The 21,503-nt window shown below is 41.4% G+C and overlaps 2 protein-coding genes across 6 annotated transcripts in view; one reads left to right on the top strand and one right to left on the bottom strand.

The window, feature by feature from the left end:
- LOC120372223 (claudin-15-like) overlaps nucleotides 1-15,429 on the top strand; it is a 33,858-nt gene extending 18,429 nt beyond the window's left edge. For 3 of the 5 annotated variants that reach the window (XM_039489137.1, XM_039489138.1, XM_039489136.1), the window contains 4 exons: nucleotides 8,166-8,330; nucleotides 8,501-8,582; nucleotides 13,801-13,911; nucleotides 15,261-15,429. In XM_039489137.1, coding sequence (XP_039345071.1) covers nucleotides 8,166-8,330; nucleotides 8,501-8,582; nucleotides 13,801-13,911; nucleotides 15,261-15,360 — 458 coding nt within the window. In that variant the 3' untranslated portion in view covers nucleotides 15,361-15,429. Of the gene's footprint in view, nucleotides 1-1,000; nucleotides 1,313-1,843; nucleotides 2,192-8,165; nucleotides 8,331-8,500; nucleotides 8,583-13,800; nucleotides 13,912-15,260 lie in introns of those variants that run through there. The other 2 variants (XM_039489139.1, XM_039489140.1) reach the window with 2 other exon arrangements.
- A 2,951-nt stretch (nucleotides 15,430-18,380) lies between these two features.
- On the bottom strand, nucleotides 18,381-20,216 carry DUSP28 (dual specificity phosphatase 28). The gene is made up of 2 exons (XM_039487902.1): nucleotides 19,701-20,216; nucleotides 18,381-18,512 (listed from the first exon to the last, which is right to left on the bottom strand). Exons 1-2 carry the CDS (start codon nucleotides 20,046-20,048, stop codon nucleotides 18,381-18,383), a joined length of 480 nt encoding a protein of 159 aa, XP_039343836.1. The 5' UTR covers nucleotides 20,049-20,216.
- Between the last annotated feature and the right edge of the window lie 1,287 nt (nucleotides 20,217-21,503).

Below are 21,503 nucleotides of genomic sequence, written 5' to 3'. Positions count from 1 at the left end.
GTTACCAATCCCTGATCTAGTTTGTAAATAAATTTTGCTTTCTTTTCAAGATAAGGTAGAAGCAGTTTACCACCTGTAAAAGATGGTTAACCCTATTGATATTTGCAAGCAGTTTAAGTTATTAAAGTCATCAAGTGCCAGTGCACATTTCTTCTGTGGAGCTAGTCTGGGATATGATTATACCCTTAGTCACTAGAACTCTAAAAAAATAACAACCTATGACAAACTGAAACTTTTAATAAATTGATATTGCTATCCATGTAACGGTTTTCAAATTGTGATTCAATCCTCCTGAGACTTTGTCTTATTTTGCTGTGATTCCGTGAAACTTATGTTGTCATACTTTCATTTTCCAGCGTGAGTGGGATGCGGTTTCATGAGGATATATCACTTTAACTAGAGATCAATAGTCTGTAAAACATTAATGTTTACCTTCTATCCACAAGCTTAACATCCTTTGAAATATTCAGTCTAGTAATACAGTAGCTGTCTGTCTTAACTAAAATATATTTTATGATGGGATGATTTATTGTTGTGCATAATAAAGTTCCAAAAGTGCGTAAAGTGCTGTATGTACGAAACAAAGTTCCTGCTGTTGAATTTACAATCTAATTTTGTCTTAAAGCAAATAATATAAGAACACTAAACTCTCAAAGCAGCAATAAAATTCCAAGTAATAGTAGCCTTATGTAAACCTGTGAATGATAAAAATAAGATAGAGATTTATGAACATAAAAATTTACCAGTCTCAAACACTTCACAAGAGGAGTGATAGTCAGAACACTGGTTAGACTTTCTGACTCTGGATGCATGATGGGCTCACTCTGTAACTTTTAATCACAAAAAATGTTAAATAGAATGTGTAAGTTTATTAAACAATTTCAATTAATATCTTTCCTGTAACTTGCTCCCAGATATTACAGTCATGCACGAAAAACCTTATCACTCTGTGGGTTGAGCAAAGAGCAAAGGTAGCTTCATTTTGGAATGAAACCAGAGATAGAACAGCACGTAGTCTTCTGAAGGGAGCAATATTTGTATACACTTCATTTTAATAAAAGATAGACATAGCTGAGTGTATTAATATTCACAAACATGTCTGCTGCGTTGGAAATCACTGGCTTTCTGCTGAGCTTGTGTGGGTGGCTAATTGTGGGAGCCACTTTACCGAATAGTTACTGGAAAATCTCCACCATACATGGGAATGTGATTACAACTTCTAGGTTGTTTGAAAATCTGTGGAAAAGCTGTGCAGAAGATAGCACTGGAGTCTCCAACTGCAGAAAATTCGATTCTATGTTGGCACTGCCTGGTATGTCTCTATTTTTGTGCAATATTTTTTATATAATAGAAGAATTTGTTGGAAAGAAGTAATGTCAGTTATAAAAATATCTAACCCTATATCCTGTCTAGTAGTAATGGAAGATAAAGGTGTGATGAATTGGGACTATGTCTGTACAATTTATGAATTCTGTATGAGATTATTAATCCTATATGCCTGTGTCAGGCTGTAAACTTCTGAATGTGCAGCCTTTGCCTCCTCTATTGTCTGTTTGGCCTCGTCTACACTGCCACTTTACAGCTCTGCAACTTTCTCGCTCAGGGGTGTGAAAAAACACCCCCCTGAACACTGCAAGTTTCAGCACCGTAAAGTGGCAGTGTAGACAGTGCACGAGCACTGGGAGCTGTGCTCCCAGTGCTAGTAACTCCTCCCCTTGTGGGGGTGGTTTTTTTACAACGCTGGGAGAGCTCTCTCCCAGTGCTGGTGCTGCGACTACACATTGCTAGTGAAGACATATCCTTTGTCTCCATGTTGGGTTGAAAATTCTGAAGGTGGGTGGCAAAAGAATAATAATAGAGGGTAGTTGACTCTTAAGTCAATCATTGGAAATCTATTCCCCCTAGACAAAAGACTGGTGGTTTCTGTCCAAAGTAACTGAGTTAGCAGGGGGAAAGTCACCTTGGCAATAGAGTCATCGGATGGGTTTGTGCTCATGTGGGGAAGCTGGCAAACATCACCTGATACAGGGAACTGAAGATTTTAAAAAGACAGAGGCTGGTCTGCTGGGGGGAGCATTTTCTTCAGTCCATGAGGGAAAGACCACTCACTATATAATAGTGTGCATGAGGCAGGGACACCCTGACTGCCTTCTGGAACCCAGATGGTTCCCCAAGGACTCACAAAGGAAGGGTGAGCTAGAAATTGAGGGACATAGTTTCAAGTGTTTACAGTTTTGTATGATCTGTACTCTGTGCTTTACATGATTAAGTATAAAAGAGAATAAAGGTGTTACACTGTGCTCTGTGCGTGTATGTTTTAACTGCTTTACAGCTGTTGCATGCTCCTGAGAGAGTTAAACTGTAAAATAGAAGTGGAGTTCTGGGAGAGAGTGTGTTTAAGTAACTGGGGTATTCAGGGGTCAGTGCCGGTTGTGGGGCATAGGGCAGCAGGGCTGAAGGCCCCCCATTTCTGAGAAGGGATACAGACTCAGAATCAGTGCCTAGGAAATGTGCCTGAGAAGCCAGGAGAGGAACTAATGCTGCAGTCTGCTGAGGCTCTGGAAGCTTCATACCCTAGGGAATCCAGAGCACAGAGGCTTGGATTCTCCTTACATCAGTCCTTGTGAGTGAGCAGGAGGAGGCACTCATTGTGAACTGTGACAAAACGTAAAATAGATATTTTTGGTCAATAACAGCTTCTCAGGGCACTGAGCCCCCTGCTGCATCCCACACCCCTTCTGCACTCCAACCCCCTGCCCTGAGCCCCCTGCCTGCACCCCAACTCCCTGCCCTGAGCCCCCTGCTGCATCCCACACCCCTTCTGCACCCCAACCCCCTGCTGCACCCCAACTCCCTGCCCTGAGCCCCCTGCTGCACCCCACACCCCAACCGCCTTCCCTGAGCCCCCTGCTGCATCCCACACCCCTTCTGCACCCCAATTCCCTGCCCTGAGCCCCCTGCCTGCACTCCAACCCCCTGCTGCACCTCAACTCCCTGCCCTGAGCCCCTGCCTGCACCTCAACCCCTGCCCTGAGCCCCTGCTGCATCCCACACCCTTCTGCACCCCAACCCCTGCTGCACCCCAACTCCTGCCCTGAGCCCCCTGCATGCACCTCAACCCCCTGCCCTGAGCCCCCTGCTGCATCCCACACCCCTTCTGCACCCCAATCCCCTGCCCTGAGCCCCCTGCCTGCACCTCAACCCCCTGCCCTGAGCCCCCTGCTGCACCCCACACCCCAACCTCCTTCCCTGAGCCCTCTGCTGCATCCCACACCCCTTCTGCACCCCAATTCCCTGCCCTGATCCCCCTGCCTGCACTCCAACCCCCTGCTGCACCCCAACTCCCTGCCCTGAGCCTCCTGCCTGCACCTCAACCCCCTGCCCTGAGCCCCCTGCTGCATCCCACACCCCTTCTGCACCCCAACCCCCTGCTGCACCCCAACTCCCTGCCCTGAGCCCCCTGCCTGAACCTCAACCCCCTGCTGCACCCCAACTCCCTGCCCTGAGCCCCCTGCTGCACCCCACACCCCAGCCTCCTGCCCTGAGCCCCCAGCTGCATCCCACACCCCTTCTGCACCCTGAGCCCCCTGCTGCACCTCAACTCCCTGCCCTGAGCCCCCGCCACACCCCTCATGCACCCTCCAGGGGCAGGAAGGGGGTGAGTGGGTGGGGACATCTGGGAAGGGGTTGGAATGGGGGCAGGGAAGGGGTGGGAAGAGGTGGGGCCTAATGGAAGGGGTGGAGTGGGGGCAGGGCCAGGGGCAGCGAGCGGGGGTGTCAGTGATGTGGCCCTAGGGCTAATGAACTAGCCCTCATGTGGCCCTCATGGTCACTTGTGTTTGAGACCCCTGATTTAGAGCTTCTGGCTCCACATAGCATTTTATTAGTGATTATTTATATGGCATGGGCAATTCACATCACAGTATTGAGAACAAACTAAACTTAACAATCTGACCACAGCTGATGCCTAGACAAAGGGCAGGATATGGCCTAGAATCTGTATTTGTATAATACAGGGGTTGGCAACCTTTCAGAAGTGCTGTGCCGAGTCTTCATTTATTCACTCTAATTTAAAGTTTCCCATGCCAGTAATACATTTTAATGGTTTTAGAAGGTCTCTTTCTAGAAGTCTACAATATATAACTAAACTATTGTTGTATGTAAAGTAAATAAGGTTTTTAAAATGTTTAAGAAGCTTCATTTAAAATTAAATTAAAATGCAGAGCCCCTGGGACCAGTGGCCAGGACCCGGGCAGTGTGAGTGCCACTGAAAATCAGCTTGCGTGCTGCCTCTGGCACCCGTGCCATAGGTTGCCTACCCCTGGTATAATACAATTCCCTGTAGTCAAAGATATCCAGATCCCTTTAACACAGATAAGGGGTTTGAATTGAATATCTTATTTTAGGCACTGCTAATTCAGAGTGTGGTGCAAAGGAGATGAACTATATTAAATTACTTATGTATTTAACACCTGTGTTACAGCTGGTAGATCAAGCATTTGTCACTAAGCAGTTAATCAGCTGCCAATTTCTACTTGTATTGGTACTTTAAACTCTAGTTTTATTATCCTTGAGTTAAGATTCAAAGTCTCTGCTTCAGATTAGTGAGGTTAATCAAGGCTTCATATAAGGAATATACTTATGGAATATATAATACAGTAGAACCTCAGAGTTAAGAACACCTTGGGAACGGAGATTGTTCCTAACTGCGAACAAAATGTTATGGTTGTTCTTTCAAAAGTTTACAATTAAACATTGACTTAATACAGCTTTGAAACTACTATGCAGAGGAAAAATGCTTCTTTCCCTTTGTTTTTTTAGTAGTTTATGTTTAACAGAGTACTGTATTGTTTTATGCTTTTTTTTGTCTCTGTCTCTGCTGCTGCCTGATTGCATACTTCTGGTTCCAAATGAAGTGTGTGATTGACTGGTCAGTTTGTAATTCTGGTGCTCATAATTCTGAGGTGCTATTGTAGATAGTTTGTATCCCATCATTGCATCAGAGGAGGAGATTGAAGTAGGTAAAGAATGAACGATGTCCTGGAAAAAGAAAACCGAACGAGGAAAATAGAAAAACAAACTGAAGAGCAGATTGATGAAAAACAAGAAAGATGAGATGGTGGGTCCAAGAGATAAGCTACTGGACAAAATCAGTGCAGAGAGAGAATCTTAGAAGGCAAACATCAAGCAATATTGCATGGAAAGAAGATGAGTTGCTCAACAAAAGGCCTAAAGACGCAGAAACTTGTTTTGCAGTATCTAAAGGGAGGATCCCAGGACCTCAAACTGGGTGATGAAGCCCCAGAAGGTGAAACTGACCAGTTTGCTTTCTTCAATCACTTCCTACAACTAATCTACTTTTGATATTCAGATTCACATTCCTTTGGGATCTTGTATGTGAAAGCACTTTGGACTAAAAAAAATTATATTTAATATGTTTTTGGCAAAATAAATTGAGATTCAGCTATCGCCACTATTTCTTTACATACTGATCATCAGGCCTTAAAACAAGACAGGAATTAAATTGCCCTTTGTGGTGTTAAAGTATAACAAATACAATTCATACACAAAGGATACATAAGCCTTAACCTACTGGGCTTCCTTTTGTGAGTCTTAAATTTAAAAAACAGGATTGGCTTGAAGGTTCAAATATTTACCGGACAAGACTGACTGGAAAACAAAACAAATTTTAATCACTAACTATTATGTGCTATATACACAACCTCAAAGTGGTTCATTCTGAATGTTATGTGCACCATATATATTATCTAATCTTAAACATAAGTAACATGTTTTCATCTAGAGTCAGCATGATGTAATGGTTAGAGTGAGGGACTGGGAATCAGATAGTCACGAGTATCTGTGCCTCAGTTTTCCTATCTATAAAATGGGAATAATACTTAGATTTCTCAAGGTCTTTGACAGATGCCATTTATGTGCAAATTGTTGCTACTTTCTACAAAGCTGGAAGTGGAAAAACTACAGCCAAGCAAATGTTAAGCAATAACTAGGATATTGAACGGATGTCAGAAGGTCAGGGACTAAATATAAATTGAGTTGAAAAACAATAAAACTATTGTGTATATAGAACATTGGCAATGAAACAGATTGAGGTGGCACAATTAGCTCTGTGCCATCTTTGATGTAGAATCATGTGCTGCAATTACTATTGATTGGTAAACTAGCTTAGTTTGTAACCTGATTAATAAATACTGTAGTAAAAGGAAGCCCTGAGATATAAACCTTGGTATCAGAGGCCTGGTATGAGGCCTCAGGCCTGAACTAAAGTAATGGTCAGGACTTTGCTAACATGAAGCAAAGTTAAGCTGTGAGCCAAAGGCAGGCCCGGCTCACAGAAGCTGGCAAGGAAAGGGCTGATACTGCAAAAAGAGACATACCTAAAAGGTACTGGACACCAGGTATCAGAACATTCGCATACTCGTACACTCCCCACAGATAACAAGGAACAAGCTGACCCAACCGAATGACAGGGCCAAAAGGGTAATATGATGGATAGAGTTGTTTTGTTCGAACCAACATGTACAAGGTGAGAGGTGGCACCTTGCTATGTAGAAGGGTTGTACCTTGCTATGTAGTGGAGTTGTACCTTGCTACATAGAGGGGTTGCACCTCAACACGTTTGTACCTGTGTATAAGAATGCATCCCTGGGGCAGTGTCTTTGTCCAGCCTAGGGGGCAGTGGAAAGTCCCACCACTGACTGAGCTGAGTCCATTGCCAGGGGGCACATATTCGTAGTATGTCCTGTAGAGTAAAGTCTAGAGAGAACTATTATTGTGCTTCGTTTGACAATAAACCTGGCCAAAGTGCCTTTGTACCTTACTAGAGTCTGTGGTCATTGGGGGTTCTCGCGGGGTCTGCTGTGTCAGTTATCTGCGCAGAGCTGGGACAGCACACAGAGGGGGCACACTCACGCAGCCGATTGATATCAACACTGAACAGAGCAGAGCACCACACTGGTAGCATCTGACGACAAATACCTTCTATAAAAAAGATAAAATTGAGAATAACCCCTCTTGTTATGGAATTAACTCTAGCAGCTCCATAGTTAAGGTTGTTGAGATGATTATAATGTGGTAAGGGGTGTAGTAGTAAATCCCTTTGTTAGAAAATAATGTAATCATTAAACTTTACATCAGTTACCCTAAAGGTATGATTTAATACTCTGGCGAGTTACAAGTAATCCTGTTTAATACTTTAGGAGTTTGAAAGAACTAAATCTTAACATTCTTTGAGCATTGTCCATATGGATCCCTATCTTTGGAGATGCACACATCCGTGCCATGCAACCCTAAACCTTCCAGAAAGCTGTGTCTGTTCAAGCTGTGCACTCACCCTTCTTACATGCCTCCAAAGACCAGAGTAGCTGAAAATCAGGGCTAAAACTATTCATTTTACGGAAAACGATTTTTTGCCCTTTTATTGCCTGTGAATTGTTTCCTCAAGAAAGATTGAAATTGATGTTTTATAAAATATTTATTTCCTCAAACACTTGTACCCTTTAATATTCTGGAATTTTTAGCTCAGTAGGTCAGGCATTTATTGCTTGTTGTTGGGAACTGGATTAAGGTGGGCAACTTGGAGACACTTGGCAAGTTTTTTTAAAAAGGGAAGTTCAATTTGTAAAAATCTTTTTTTGAGATTTCAAGCCCAAATACCTTGGACAAATCTGATAAATGCATCAGAGAATTTAAACATGAAGAGCCAGATTTCCAAGGTCTCCTCTAAATTAGTACCTACTCTTTTTCATGCACCATTTTTAATGGACACAAAACCTCACATTTGGCCTTACAACAAGCAATGGTTCATATAGTTCTGGTGATCTGATAACCAACTCACTAATTTGGGTGTAATTTTTCAGGTTTACAAAAACCTCTGTCAGGTGTTATTGAAACCATTAACCCCACCACTACTAGTTAACCCAGTTCAGCATTAAAGTTTGCAATCTCATTAATTTCCTTACTGCATAAACATTCTGACTTTTAGATGCTTCTGTAAACCAAATATCTACACCTTGTAAACTTCACTCATCACTAATTCTGATAATTATTTGAAGTTTTCTTTGATGAACATGTACTTTCAAAATTGAATTTTATTAAATTACTTGTGCAGGAACTGATTTTTTTGTCCCGCTTTTCTAATGCAGCTTACATACAAGCATGTCGTGCCCTGATGATCATTTCCATCGTCTTGGGTCTCTTGGCTACTGTGCTGTCATTGTTTGGTTTAAAGTGCACACAAGTTGGGATGAGTAATGAAAACACAAAAGTAAAGATTTCTGTAACGGGGGGAGCGATCTTCATTTTAGCAGGTAAGATACCAACATTGTGCATTGAGACTGAACTTAGTACACCATTGGTGCTCAATTCTGCTTTCATGATTAGCAAACTAAGTGAAATGTACATCTGTTTTCTTAATTTAAAGCTGTAGAACTATTTAATGGTTTATTTAAGTATGGGCATGTTGAATTTTTCTCCATAGGACTCTCTTCCGTGGTGGCTGTTTCTTGGTATGCTGCAAGGATTACTGCTCAGTTTTTTGACCCACTGTATGGTGGAACGAAGTAAGTTAATGGACCTGTTGTACCAAATTGCTGAATATTTTTAAGATGGCATCAGTAATTTCAGTGGGCAGTTTCCTGTAAGGGTTTTCCAGGACCCCGTAGTCTGTACTGGTCAAGTTATCCCATCCTGCTTAAAGAAAAGTTTATCAACAACTGAGCCTTTGAAATCCTCTTTCCCACAGGATGGAGGAATTATTGCTGGTTGGGAGGACTAGGGTATGTCCTCACTTTCAAGGAGTCAAGGAAAGTGCAAGGCATACCAGCCTCAAATTCTCAATCATGGCGCATTGGCACAGAATGTACATCCCTCTGTTCTATTGGCATGATCTCCTGTCACTAATGCGCCATTGCATCGGCTGTCTGTGACCCTTTTGGGGCTCTTAGAATGCAGAACCAAAGTTAATGTGACATGGAGCATTTACCAGCAAGAAATCCTCCAGATCCACAGGTGTGCTTGCTCCAAAATGGCTTCTTCTTTGTTCCATCATGCTCCCTGAAATTCAGAGCTCTCCTATGTGGATGCACAGAGATTTCTGACGGAAGGTGGAACACACAGAATAGGTGGTGCTGTGGGAAGGACTTGGCTTTATTCGTAATTATTTGTATTATCATAGCACCTAGGAGTCCTAGTCAGGGACCGGGACCTCATTATGCTAGGTGGTATACAAACTCAGAACATAAATACAGTCCCTGCCCCACAGAGCTTACAATCTAAGTAGAATGGATACAACTTAAACTGTGTTTGGAACATCTTGGAGGCCTATTCATAGAATGGCAGTAACAGCTTTGGAGGATATGACAATGATGGACATTTAGGTGTCCTGTCCTCCTGTCTAGAGAATACACAGTGCAATGACATGTGCCCTCAGGCTAAATGGATTTTGGTTAAGAGTGTCTTAAAAATAGCCGCCACCAAATTCGAGTATAAACCATATTACATAATAGAGTGACTTCTGCCCACTCCAAGAGCCCTTTGTCTGAATGGAATATAAATGCCAAAGAAAGAACTTGAAGGTAATATATTGCCTTTTCAGAATAATATTAACAGTTTAAAATTCAGAAACATTCAGGAAAAATTCCAGGACCGATCTTACCGTTGCTCCATATCCCCACCCTTCCTCTGTCTCTAGGCTTAAAAGCTTACTTGTTGCGTATGGCAATAACCCAGATCCATCTTTCCAGGCTATATTGTATACAGTACTATCTCCACTACCTGTTGGGAAATATTAAAGTGGATAAAGGGCAGATCTTTGGGATTCACACTTTGCAATGGACAGGGCCCAAATTTGTCAGCTTGTAGTACAGAGCTGATGATGGATGTCTCAGCCAGCTGCCTTGGTGACTGAACTGAAGGAAAGGGGAGGGCATTTGGAAGCTGGCCGGTGCATGTTTCTGAGACATTAGGAATCTATCAAGCATGGCCTATACACTGCTGCTCCTCTGAGCTTTGGGAATCTTTTAGAAAAGCAATATCTGTTAAGGTTGCACGAATGCCTCCTTGTAGCACTGGCTATTTGGAGCTGAAGCTGCAAGAAGGTGTGCAGTACCTGGCAACCTCTGTTCTTTTATTTCTTGGCTAGCTGTGGGGATATGTTGTGTTCCTGTCATCCCAATTCAGTTTAATCTATGAATTCCATTACAGTCCTCTTTATTCTTTCTTCCATTTCATGAATAAAGCTGTTACATAAAAAAGATCCTAGCAGATACCTGTGGGAAACTCCCATCCCCCTAAACACTTCATTCCCTCCCTCCCACCTCGTACTCTGGGGGCGGGAGCAGGGGTTTCCCTCCGCAGGCTGCTCCTGCCTGCAAGCACCACCCCCGCAGCTCCCATTGGTTGGGAATGGGTCGCTGTGGCCAATGGGAGCTGTGGGGGTGATGCTTGCAGAGAGGGGCAGTGCATGGAGTCACGTGCCCCCGCCTCCCTCCCACAGGGGCCGCAGGGATACATTGGCCCCTTCCGGGAGTGGCATGGGGCCAGGGCAGGCAATGAGCCTGACTTAGCGGCAGCCATGCTGTGCCGCAGACTGGGAGCCGCAGGAGGTAAGTGCTGCCTGGTGGGATGCCACAACCCAACCCCCAGCTCTGAGCCCCCTTCCATAGCTAGCACCCTGTACCTCCTCCTGGACCCCTTCCTGCACCCAAATTCCCTCCCAGAGCCCACATCCCACATCGCTCCTGCACCCCAACACTCTGCCCCAGCCGGAGTCCCCCTACACCCAAACTCCCTCCCAGAGCTTGCACCCCTCACCCACTCCTGCACCCTAACCCCCTGCTCCAGGCTCAGCCCAGAGCCCACTCCCACACTGTGAACCCCTCAGCGCCAGCCCAAAGCCAGCACCCCCTCCCGAACCCCAACCCCTCATCCCAGCCCGGTGAAAGTGAGTGAGGGTGGGGGAGGGGGAGATGGAGTGGGGCGTGGCCTCAGGGAAGGGGTGGGTAGATCCTGGGTTGCCTTTAAATTCAAAAAGTGATCTTGGGTGTAAAAAGGCTGGAGACCACTGCTTTAGAGGATTCTCGCCCATCCCTTTATAACATTATGTTGGAGTTCCACCGGGCTCTGTCCTTGGTTCTGTTCTCTTCTCCCTCTAGACCTTATTTCTGGGTAATCACTCTCACAAACACAAATTCAACTACAATCTCTATGCTGACTACTCACAGTGCTATCTGTACTCTGGACCTGTCTCCTTCTGTCCAAACTAAACTCTCAGCTTGTGTCTGACATCTTGGGAATGTCTAGCTGTCAGTTCAAGCTCAACCTGGCTAAACCAGAACTCCTAATTTCCTGCCTGAAATCCTTCCCACTGTCTCCTGTCTTGTACACTGTAGACAACACCACCATCCTGCCAGTCACTCTCATCTGTAATCTGGGTGTCATCTTCAACTTGGATCTCTCTCTAGGTCCTCACATCCTGGCTGTGTCCGAATCTTGCAGATTTTTTCAGCATAACACCATTAGGATACAGCCTTTCCTATCCGTCCATACAGTTCAACTATCATCCTGCTCTTATTATCTTGCATCCCGATTACTGCAACATTCTTCTCTTTGGCCTTGACAAATGCAATCTTTTCCCATTCGTATCCATTCAGAATGCTGCTGCAAAGACCATTCTCCTTACCCATCACTTTGACCATGTCACCCCACTCTTTGCATGGTTCTGACTCATCACTTTCCAGGCCAATCCCCAGCCTGTCTATCACCTCTCAGTCATCACTGAAAGATCAGCTCCTGATTCCAATCTGCAGCCATAGCTCACCTGTTATGTTTTCAAACAAGCACTTTCGTGCTTTCTCCCATGCTGTCCCTTACCGTTGGGAGAAGCTCCTCGTAAACAGTCACAAAGCTACAGTAGAACCTCAAAGATACGAACATTAGAGTTACGGACTGACCAGTCAATGGGACACCAAGTGAAACCGGGAGTAACCAATTAGGCAGTAACAGAGACCAAAAAAAAAAAAGCAAATACTGTACGGTGCCTGTATTACAACGTAAAGGTAGGCACATCTGGGCTGCCTGTCCCCACCCCCACGCACGGGGCAGGCATTAACAGCAAGACGTTGGGGCTGCCAGCCCAAGGCAGCTGGAGCCAGCTAGTAGAGCAGGAGCAGCATTGGGGTCTGCACCACTTTCACTCCTTCCCCCTCTCCCCTGGAGTGGGATACACACCCTGCCTGGAGGGGGAAAGCTTGCAAACTCACACTGGTGCTGAGTAGGGAGCTCAGCTGCTGCTGAAACCTGGCCTGGAGTGTCAGCTGCTGGATCTGGAGTCCGACCTGCGCTTCGTTCAGAGTTACAAACATTTCAGAATTATGGACAACCTCCATTCCCGAGGTGTCCATATCTCTGAGGTTCTACTGTACTTCATTATCCTCCTTCAAATCCTCCTTCAAACTCTCCTTTGCCTTGATGCCTACAAAAAGCATGACAGCAGTTAGGCTGCTGGTGTGCTGAAACCACAGCCTGTCGTGCTGACCAATATTGTCTCATTGTTTCCTTGTACTCATCTATTTCTCTATATCCATCTGTTGTTTTATATTTTTTTCTGTGTTTGTACAACATCTGGCACGGTGCGGCCCTGATCCATGACTGGGATTCCTAGGTACTGCGATCAAACAAATAATAACATTAAGAGCTCCATTAAAAAAAGAAGGGCAATGGGTTTGTATCTGGCCTTTTGAAAGACTGACTAAACTAGTCATTCTTGACTATTTATTACTGATATTCTGGGTTAGTCCTCCTTACTGTTACCACTTGCTGGTAATACCAGGTTAGATATGAAAAAGCTGGACATGAAGAGAAATCCAGTTGACTACATAGAGCTAAGCCCTTCAGGAAGTCCACCAGCTGTTATTAGAATATAGGGAAAAGTATAAGGGTGAAGCAATCTTGGAAAAACAAAGGTTAGACCGGATACAAATTTGCATTCAAACCTGGTATGAATAGACAGAAATTCCTTTGCTAGAAGGAAACTAAGTTTTCTACATTACAGTAAGGGAACCATATCTACAATATGCATCTATAACATTGCTGTCTTTGAGATTTTTAAGGTTGCTACTTTCAGATCAATTCACACTTTTAACTAAACATTTTCTTGGTAGGAGTGCTAGATCAGATACTAATTGCTTAGTTGTTTAATAGTCTCCTACAGTGGGGATCTGTATTGGTAATTCTGTGTAGGAGAAAATTATTATGCTGAAGAGATAATATTGAGATCTCCAGATGTAAGTGGATAAGTGCAGTAAACCTTTTTTTCCCCTTTTATCTTCAAGCTGTTGCTCCATGTATTCTGTTCTCAGACACTGTAAATATCTGTCCTTTATGATCAACTCTTCGGTATTTCTAAGCAATTACCTATCCCCCTTTATCTCCATGTTGCTTATTAATTTTTGTTCGTTAAATCCCTGATTCAGCAAAGTACTTAAGCATATGCTTAAGAGGTTTGTTGATTAGAGATACAAATGCTTACATTATTGGCCACATCATCTATTATGTAACATTTAATTGGGTACTGAAACTAAACTGCCTGGTTTACAATTCTCTGCATTTTTTACCAAGAATGATGCTAGCTTTTTATACAATTAGCACATCTTATAGCTAGTACAGTGTAAAATGTATTACTGCTTATACAAAATATATAATAATATAATGGAGAAAGCTTTAAATCTTCTATGTGTAATCCTGTTGTATGATGCTTCCATAAAATCCTTCATATTCCAGGTATGAACTAGGAGATGCACTGTACTTAGGCTGGGCTGGATCGATTCTGTCTATGCTTGGTGGGATCTTCTTGACTTGTTCATGCAAAGGGGGAAAAAGAGGAAAGCACAGGTAGCTCTTTATCTTAAAGATCAAAATAAATTATATACTTCAATCAGTGCCAATTTATGCATAGAAAGTGGGTTTGTCCCCAGTTATCCACTTCTGTATTGTGTAGGTGCAAAAACTAGAGGCTAGGACTGTCAATTCAACACTGAATCTTGCCATAAACTTGTGATGTAAACATGTATATATTCTTTATGCCTATCCTTCTGACCTCTGACACTGGCTTGTTAAAATTTGAAATAATCAGTTTTATATTTTTTATAATTATGGACAGTGTTGGTGCTTTTAATGAATGTACAATGGAATTGTGCAGTCAAAGAGCAGAGCTTCCTTTGTATTGGTAAAATTGCAGTACAAGTTCTTTAACTTTTTGTTTGTATTATGGCAATAGTGCTATAATTTTCTAATCATATATTTTCACTACCATTAAAAGGATATAATTCCATTTATCTTGCAGAAAATAAAATCCTTTTTCCCCCCAAAGCAACTGATACAGCTTAAGAAATTCTGAGATTTTTCTTGTTTCTTGTAGAAAGATTTGTTTAGCAATATGTCAGAAAAATTAAGATTTCTGGCCTGACTACTTATCCTTTTTCATTGGAAAAATACAATCTTTATTTGAAACAAGTCAGATGTGCAGCAGTTGTCTGGGAAATGGTTGCAATTGTCAGAAATAGTAAAGGTCTGTGCACCCTTGAAATGTCCAAGGAATACTAGGACCAAATACATCTAAACCACATTTATTTAAACTAGAGTGACCAGATGTTCTGATTTTATAGGGACAGTCCCAATGTTTGGGTCTTTTTCTTATATAGGATCCTATTACCCCCCATCCCCTGTCCTGATTTTTCACATTTGCTGTCTGGTCACCCTAATTTAAACTTTTTTAAAAAGGCGATGCACAGAAGGAAGAAGCATGTTGTATGATGCTTTACTTAAACATTGGAAAAAGCTATGTGAGACGAGCCAATGAGGAACAGTATTAGGTTGAGCATGATGTACTATTGCATATTGAGCCTGGTCCAAAGCCACTGAAGTTGATGGACAAATTTCCATTGACATAATAGGGCTTTGGATCTGACCCATAATGCACTGACTCACTAATTTTCAACATGATTTTAGTAAGTCCTTCAGTGAAACCTAGTGCGGAGTTTAAAGCTCTGCACTAAGGGTAAGATACCAACAGCGTGGACCCAAGATAATTTTCCAATACATTCTTTATTGTGTTGATTTGTGTTAAAAATTGCAACTAGCATAAATAAAGATTCCTGCTTAGATCAGTTAAACTGATTTTGTCAAAGAGCATGTGGATGTGTAGTACTTAATAATTTACCATTTGTTTTTGTTAATTACAGCGACCGCAAGTATGACTACTCCGCTGGCCAGGCAGCTCATCAGCCACGCATTTACACCAAAAATTCTGATACAGTCATAACATCCAAAGATTATGTGTAAACTCTTCTTTTATTTTTTTAATTGTTTGTACGTTAACATCTTGTCAATCCAAATAAAAAGATAAACTAATTTTTGAGTGTTCTAGTTCAGGCTGCAATCTTTATCTCAGTATAGAGGTTGTTATATGTTTTAGTACTTCCTTCTATTTTGGAATATTTTGAAAATGGAAACAGTTAAGTTTCTGGAAAGATATTGCCACATGGAGATATCTTGTTGACTGACAAGCCAAGCAAAACAAAGCCATAAGTATGGTGTATGGTGACAACAAACCAAGAGTAATTGTTAATCTATTTTTGACTTGCTCAAACAGTGAAACTGACATGCTGCAACTAATCACAGCCTAATAAAACTAGTGTTGTAAAATTTACTGTAATTTTATTAATACTTTGGCTGCTTATTTTTTTAAAATGTTTTAGCTTTTAAGAGTAAATAAGAATTAACCCTTGACTGATTTGCAGTTCTTAATTAAAGTTGTTATAGACAGTATTAATGAAACATTAATTTTATTATGTTTGCACTTAAAGACATATTATTTATATTCACATTATGTCTAGTACAGAGGTTCTCAAAATGGGAGGCGCACCCACCTGGGCTGTCTGGAATGTATTTGGGGTGGGGTGAGAGGCTTTAGAGGGAAAAAAAATTACTGTGCACTTTTTACCCACAGCGATGACTAACTAGCAAAGCTGATTCTTCCAGACATATTAGGTCCTCAGATGGCGCTCTGCATTTACCTGTAGGTGGCTCTGTGCATTTTGATGGATTTCTGTTAAGTTTGCATAACATTATAAAAAGTCATGGCCATCTGCACATTAATTTGTTTGCTAAGACACGATGTGCACATTTAATTGTAAAAACAACGAGGAGTCCAGTGGCACCTTAAAGACTAACAGATTTTCTTGGGCATAAGCTTTCCTGAGTAAAAAACCCAAAGCTGACACCGGACTCTTTGTTGTTTTTGTGGATATAGACTAACATGGCTACCTCTCTGAAATTTAATTGTAAGCATGGACCACAATTGCAGTTTTGCTTTTGCTCTTCTTATAATGGATCACTGGCTCATTCGTGCAACAGAAAACCCCCCAACTCAAGTGAAAAACAAAGAAGCCAAAATTGATTCAAGTGAAGCACTGCTGCCACGTATATTGGTATAGGTAATTGTGTGGCATGGGTGGGGGAGGGGTCACATAAACTACTATAGACACAAAGAAGGGGGGCGCACGATCAAATAAGTTTGAGAGTCACTGGTCTAGTATGTGGGATTTGTAGTGGAACTTTTTTTTAAAAAAATTGCAGAACACAACACACTAAAATCCTTGTCCAGTGGATGGCAAATATACAAATGGACTAATATACAAGGAATACTGCAAACAGTCAGGAATGGAGAAGCCATCTGATAAAGGGATGTATTATCTATCTGATGCCTTATTCCCAAATCATTGATTACTTTGTTCTTATTGTTTTGTGGATTAAAAAGAAATCCATTTACAATTGAAACTTGAAAAAACCCATTGTATTACAATTGTCTAATTCAAACAGTAGCTCTGTTCTGCAGTAATTTTATGGTTGTAACTTTCAGTCATTAGCACTTTCATCTCAAGTTACTCTACTGCTGGGAACACCTTTTGTATTGTATAAGCATTTATTCACTGAAGATTAGCTAACCTTGGAAAAATTACATTGGTTGGCTGAGCAATGCCAAATGAAATTTCACATTGACAATTTTACAGCTTTCATAATTGTTTTTAAAATTTCAAATGTATTAAAACAGTTCAACAAAATAATCCTCTACTTTTGTCTGATGTTGAGCCCCATGATTAAATTTAAATGTAGCCTGAGTTGTAAATTCTATCTGTCCCATGTACCCAGATAACATATTTCCTATGAAATTGTATAAGGGCTCTTAGCAGAAACATTGTTTTGTATGTGTGATATAGCATGTTCTTTTATACTCTGGTGATCTATTCAGTAAGTCAGTTTGGGGACTGTTAAATCTCGTTTGGCTTAGTAAATGGTAATAGAATGGATGGAGATTATGTTATAATGCCAGTTTCTTTCCCTTTGTATCGTTTAATTGTTTTAATATTGTGATGGATATTTCAGTACTGCTGAAAACAAGGGAAAACTCAGCTAATTCAGGCATAGAATGAACAGTAGCTGTGTAAGCTTCCCACACAGAATTCTGCCAGTATTCAGCCTGTGGTCTGCAGTGCCCCTCTATTCTAGTTCTAGACCTACTCATCAACAAGTAGGTGAGGGTTGTCAAACTTATTTTGTGGAGAGGCCAAATTGCACTCTTAATTATTGCCCAATGGATGGGGTACAGATTCGAACTATATACTGTTCTAGGCACAGTAGTTCTCCCACTGATGTCGTTGGGAGCTTTGTACCAAGATCAAGAGTAGAATATAGCCTGTATTGAGTGATAAAAAGTTGTTTATTCAGTATCCTATTGTCATATGTAGCATCACTCAATGGGAAAATATGCTCACCATTAGGACTGCACCACTATTTTTTCCCTTTGTTTTTCTTCCTTCCCTATCCTTTGTTTGTCTCTCTTCCCTGTTCATTTCTCTTTCTTGCTTCACTCTGAACCTTTTTCCCTGCAGCAATTTCCGTCACCTGCGGGCTGCTCTCCTACCCCAATTCCATCTGCTAAAATGATCAACAGTTAAATACTTAGTGTCTCCATTACACTTTAAAGTTAGCACCTCAGTGAGCTGAATGAGGAAATTCACACCTCGTGTCATTGTTGTAGGCTGTTTACAGGATCGTGGAAAATAATACTGCTTTGGTTACACTCTGTTCACATTTGGAAGATTATCTTTGCACCCATAAAGTTTAGAATTTTTTTAAACATCTGCTTAATCTGCAGAATCTGAATGTCATGCAAACCTCAAAAATAAATTGAGAAGGCTGGATGTTTTATGTTCTTCTAGTTGGTTTTGCAGCCCTGCTAGGCCTTTTAGAAGCAATTGTGTTTAAAACTTTGAAAAAGAAAATTTCAATGAGAATTATATTTATTTGGAAGAAATCACTTTTTCAGAAGAATGACCCAACTGATGCTGCGTCTGTAAATGTTCTTCATATCGCTGCAGCTGAGTCCAGAATCCTGTGTTAGGCTCTACTCCTGGTCTGGCAGTCTTCACAGTCTAGAAAAAGTGACAAACATTGCATGTGTAGTAGAAATTGTGCAGGAAATCAGGCAAGATATTCCTCCTCCTCTGCCCCCATGGCTTCTGAGAAAGTCGATTTTGATATTTCTATGTGGGAATAACTGTGAAATGTCCTTGTTTTGTATATTTTTTGCATATGCCAAAGAATACATGGTATCATTTTTTGAGAAATCTCATCTGTTGTATCTGGGGAAGTAAGAGTTAGTCCAGTTCTTAGTGAAGTGGCATCAACATGACAATCATCTTAATTAGTAACTTTTCTGGTAGGTCTAGTAGAAAGGCCAAGGCTGAAAGCACATGTAGACTGAGCCCCACTTTGTGGGCACTCCAAATCAAAGTTGAGGCATTATTAGTAGGGCATTATTATTATCTAAGGAACTGTTTATCAGGAACAATAAATATTGTCTCTCTGCAATGTTTGGCTATTACATAGATAACATTGCTATGAAGGAGATCAGGATTAACACTGCCAAGTGATATCTGCACAGATTTGCTTGATTTTTTTCACAGAGTGGCTTTCTCTATCTGCACCTCATTTTACGTTCATTTGCCATCGATTTGCAAATGCAATCAGGAATGTTCACAGAAACAGCCAACTTTCTGCGAATATTCTGCTGTGTTTTCTTAAAGAATGTTTGACTTTGTAATTGTATTTGTTCCAGAAACCTAATTTTAAAAGCTTCCCATGTCCAGTCAGGGACCAGAAATTTAGCATGGGATTGTGTCCAATCATAACAGCTCAGATTTGGAATGCTGAATATTCTTAAACTGCTTATAAACCACAGTCCAATAATATTCACAGGATTTCAAGTGAATAAATTTGAAAATGTTCAGACAATTTGTGAATAAAATTGGAAAAGATAAAAAAAGCATGATTTACCCTGCTTTAATATATAAATAAAATGGGCTAAGGACACTAAAATGCATCTATCAAACTACCTCAGATTTTATCAGTATTATCAATAATGGCACTCATATGTGTCCAAGTTCAGTAAAGCAATTTAAATAGTTTTATCTCCAGGTGCTTATTTTTTTCAGATAGGAATGCTGTCTCCTATATTTCTTTCTTGTGGTCTTAGGAATTGGGTCATTATTCATAACATAATTTGAAATGAATTTCTTATCAAACATAAGAGGTATAACTTTTGAGCATGAATACAGTACCTCAAAGGCATCCTTGAGAGTGAGATTTTGGTGTCTCATCAGATAGGCTGTGCAGATCGCTGCAGATCTGCTGCGGCCATTTTTACAGTAAACTAAGCATTTTCCACCACTTCGTACTGTGTCCTCTATGGCATTGTTGCACTGTTCAAAATACTTATACAAGTCCTCCAAAGGGTCATCAAAAACAGGAACGCGCAGGCTTCGGATGTGGTGAAGGCCCGGGAATGGCTGCTGCCTGGAGACATTAATACAGAATGTAACTCCCTCTTGAGTGAGGAGTTCTTTGTTGCAGGCTGATCTAGAATTACTGATTAGCAAAGAGTCGGTGATCTTACAGAGCTGTAACATTGGCAACAAAGGGTGCAGTGTCACCACTGCCCTCTGACACTTTCATAGGCTGCTTTTGATGAGAAGCATTAAGGACTGTGGCAGAAGACAAAATGATACTTAAACCCTGATTAATTGAAAGTGCAGTTTGTTTCCAGCAGCACTTTGGCTTGTTTCTGCTGTCCTGTTCCTTAGCCATCTGTGCTGTGCTATATTTATTCTACACTTACTGTACCAGAACTAAAGGATTCCTTCAGGGTCCTAGTGCTATAGTGTGATAGAAACATTTGAGAAATTAAAACACGTCAGAGCCCACAGAGCAATCGTAGAACAGTTTAGACATTTGAATGCACCAATTTCTGCAACAATTTTGTAGCTTCTCAACACAAAAATAAATTTATCTGCCCCAGGACTACTGCTTATTCAGAAAGTAATACTACTGTAACCCCTGAAATATTGACCAAGTAGGAATAAAATGAACTTGAAGCAAATAGAATATATTGCACCAAATCCAGAGCAGTGGATCGTTTTTAGGAGTGTGGAGTATTTTCTAAAATGCTAATGTTAATAGAAAACGGCACACCCATCTTGCTCAGCACAGCATTCTGAAGTTTGCAGAATGTTTGCGGATGAAAGTTTTCAATCATTCTGCACTTTTTGTGGATAAAAAGTGAGCATAGAAATGATATAATGAAAGGTACTATAATAATGCAAGATATTATATGTTATTGTAAAAGGTGATGGATTGAAAAGTGCAGAAACTAGGAGACAACAATTTGAGTTCTAATCCTGCCCACGCCAGTTGTTTGCCGTGCAACCTTGGAAAATACTTGACCTCTCTGTCTCCGTTTCTCCATCAGATGCATAAAATACTTATTTACCTATCTCCCATGAGTATTACAAGGATTAATTAATGTTGATATGATTCTTTGTAAAAACTATTACTTCTTCTTCGAGTGCTTGTTCATGTCCATTCCAATCAGGTGTGTGCACGCGTGCATGCACGTTGGCCGGAAGATTTTTCCCCTAGCAGCATCCGTTGGGTTGGCCTGGGCGCCCCTTGGTGTCACACCTACATGGCGCCTCGTATATATCCCTGCCTACCCGCCACCCCTTCAGTTTCTTCTTACCGCCAGTGATGGTGGCTGGAACTTCCCTTAGCTCTTGCTCAGCAAGTTCGTTCTTTATCTGGTTGTGTAGAGTTAGTTCCTTAGTGTTAGTAGAGTTATTAGTGTCTTAATGTAGAGTTTGTTGGGGGTTCCCCCCCCCCGACTCCAGTTCCCGGAGCCGTGGTATGCCGCAGTCCCCGGGTTTCAAAAACTGTGCAGCCTGACTTTTTGCCTATCGCTTAATATCACTTAAAATCTATCTTTTGCAGCCAGTACATTTGTTTAACTGTTTATCTTTACCAGTGAGTTTGTCTGAAGTGCGTGGCAAATCTGCGCAGGTTTGCAAAGGCTGGTGTAGGTCCACTTT

This window comes from Mauremys reevesii, linkage group 9 (assembly GCF_016161935.1).
Source record: "Mauremys reevesii isolate NIE-2019 linkage group 9, ASM1616193v1, whole genome shotgun sequence".
NCBI lineage: Eukaryota > Metazoa > Chordata > Testudines > Geoemydidae > Mauremys > Mauremys reevesii.
This window is presented reverse-complemented; position numbering and strand designations above follow the sequence as displayed.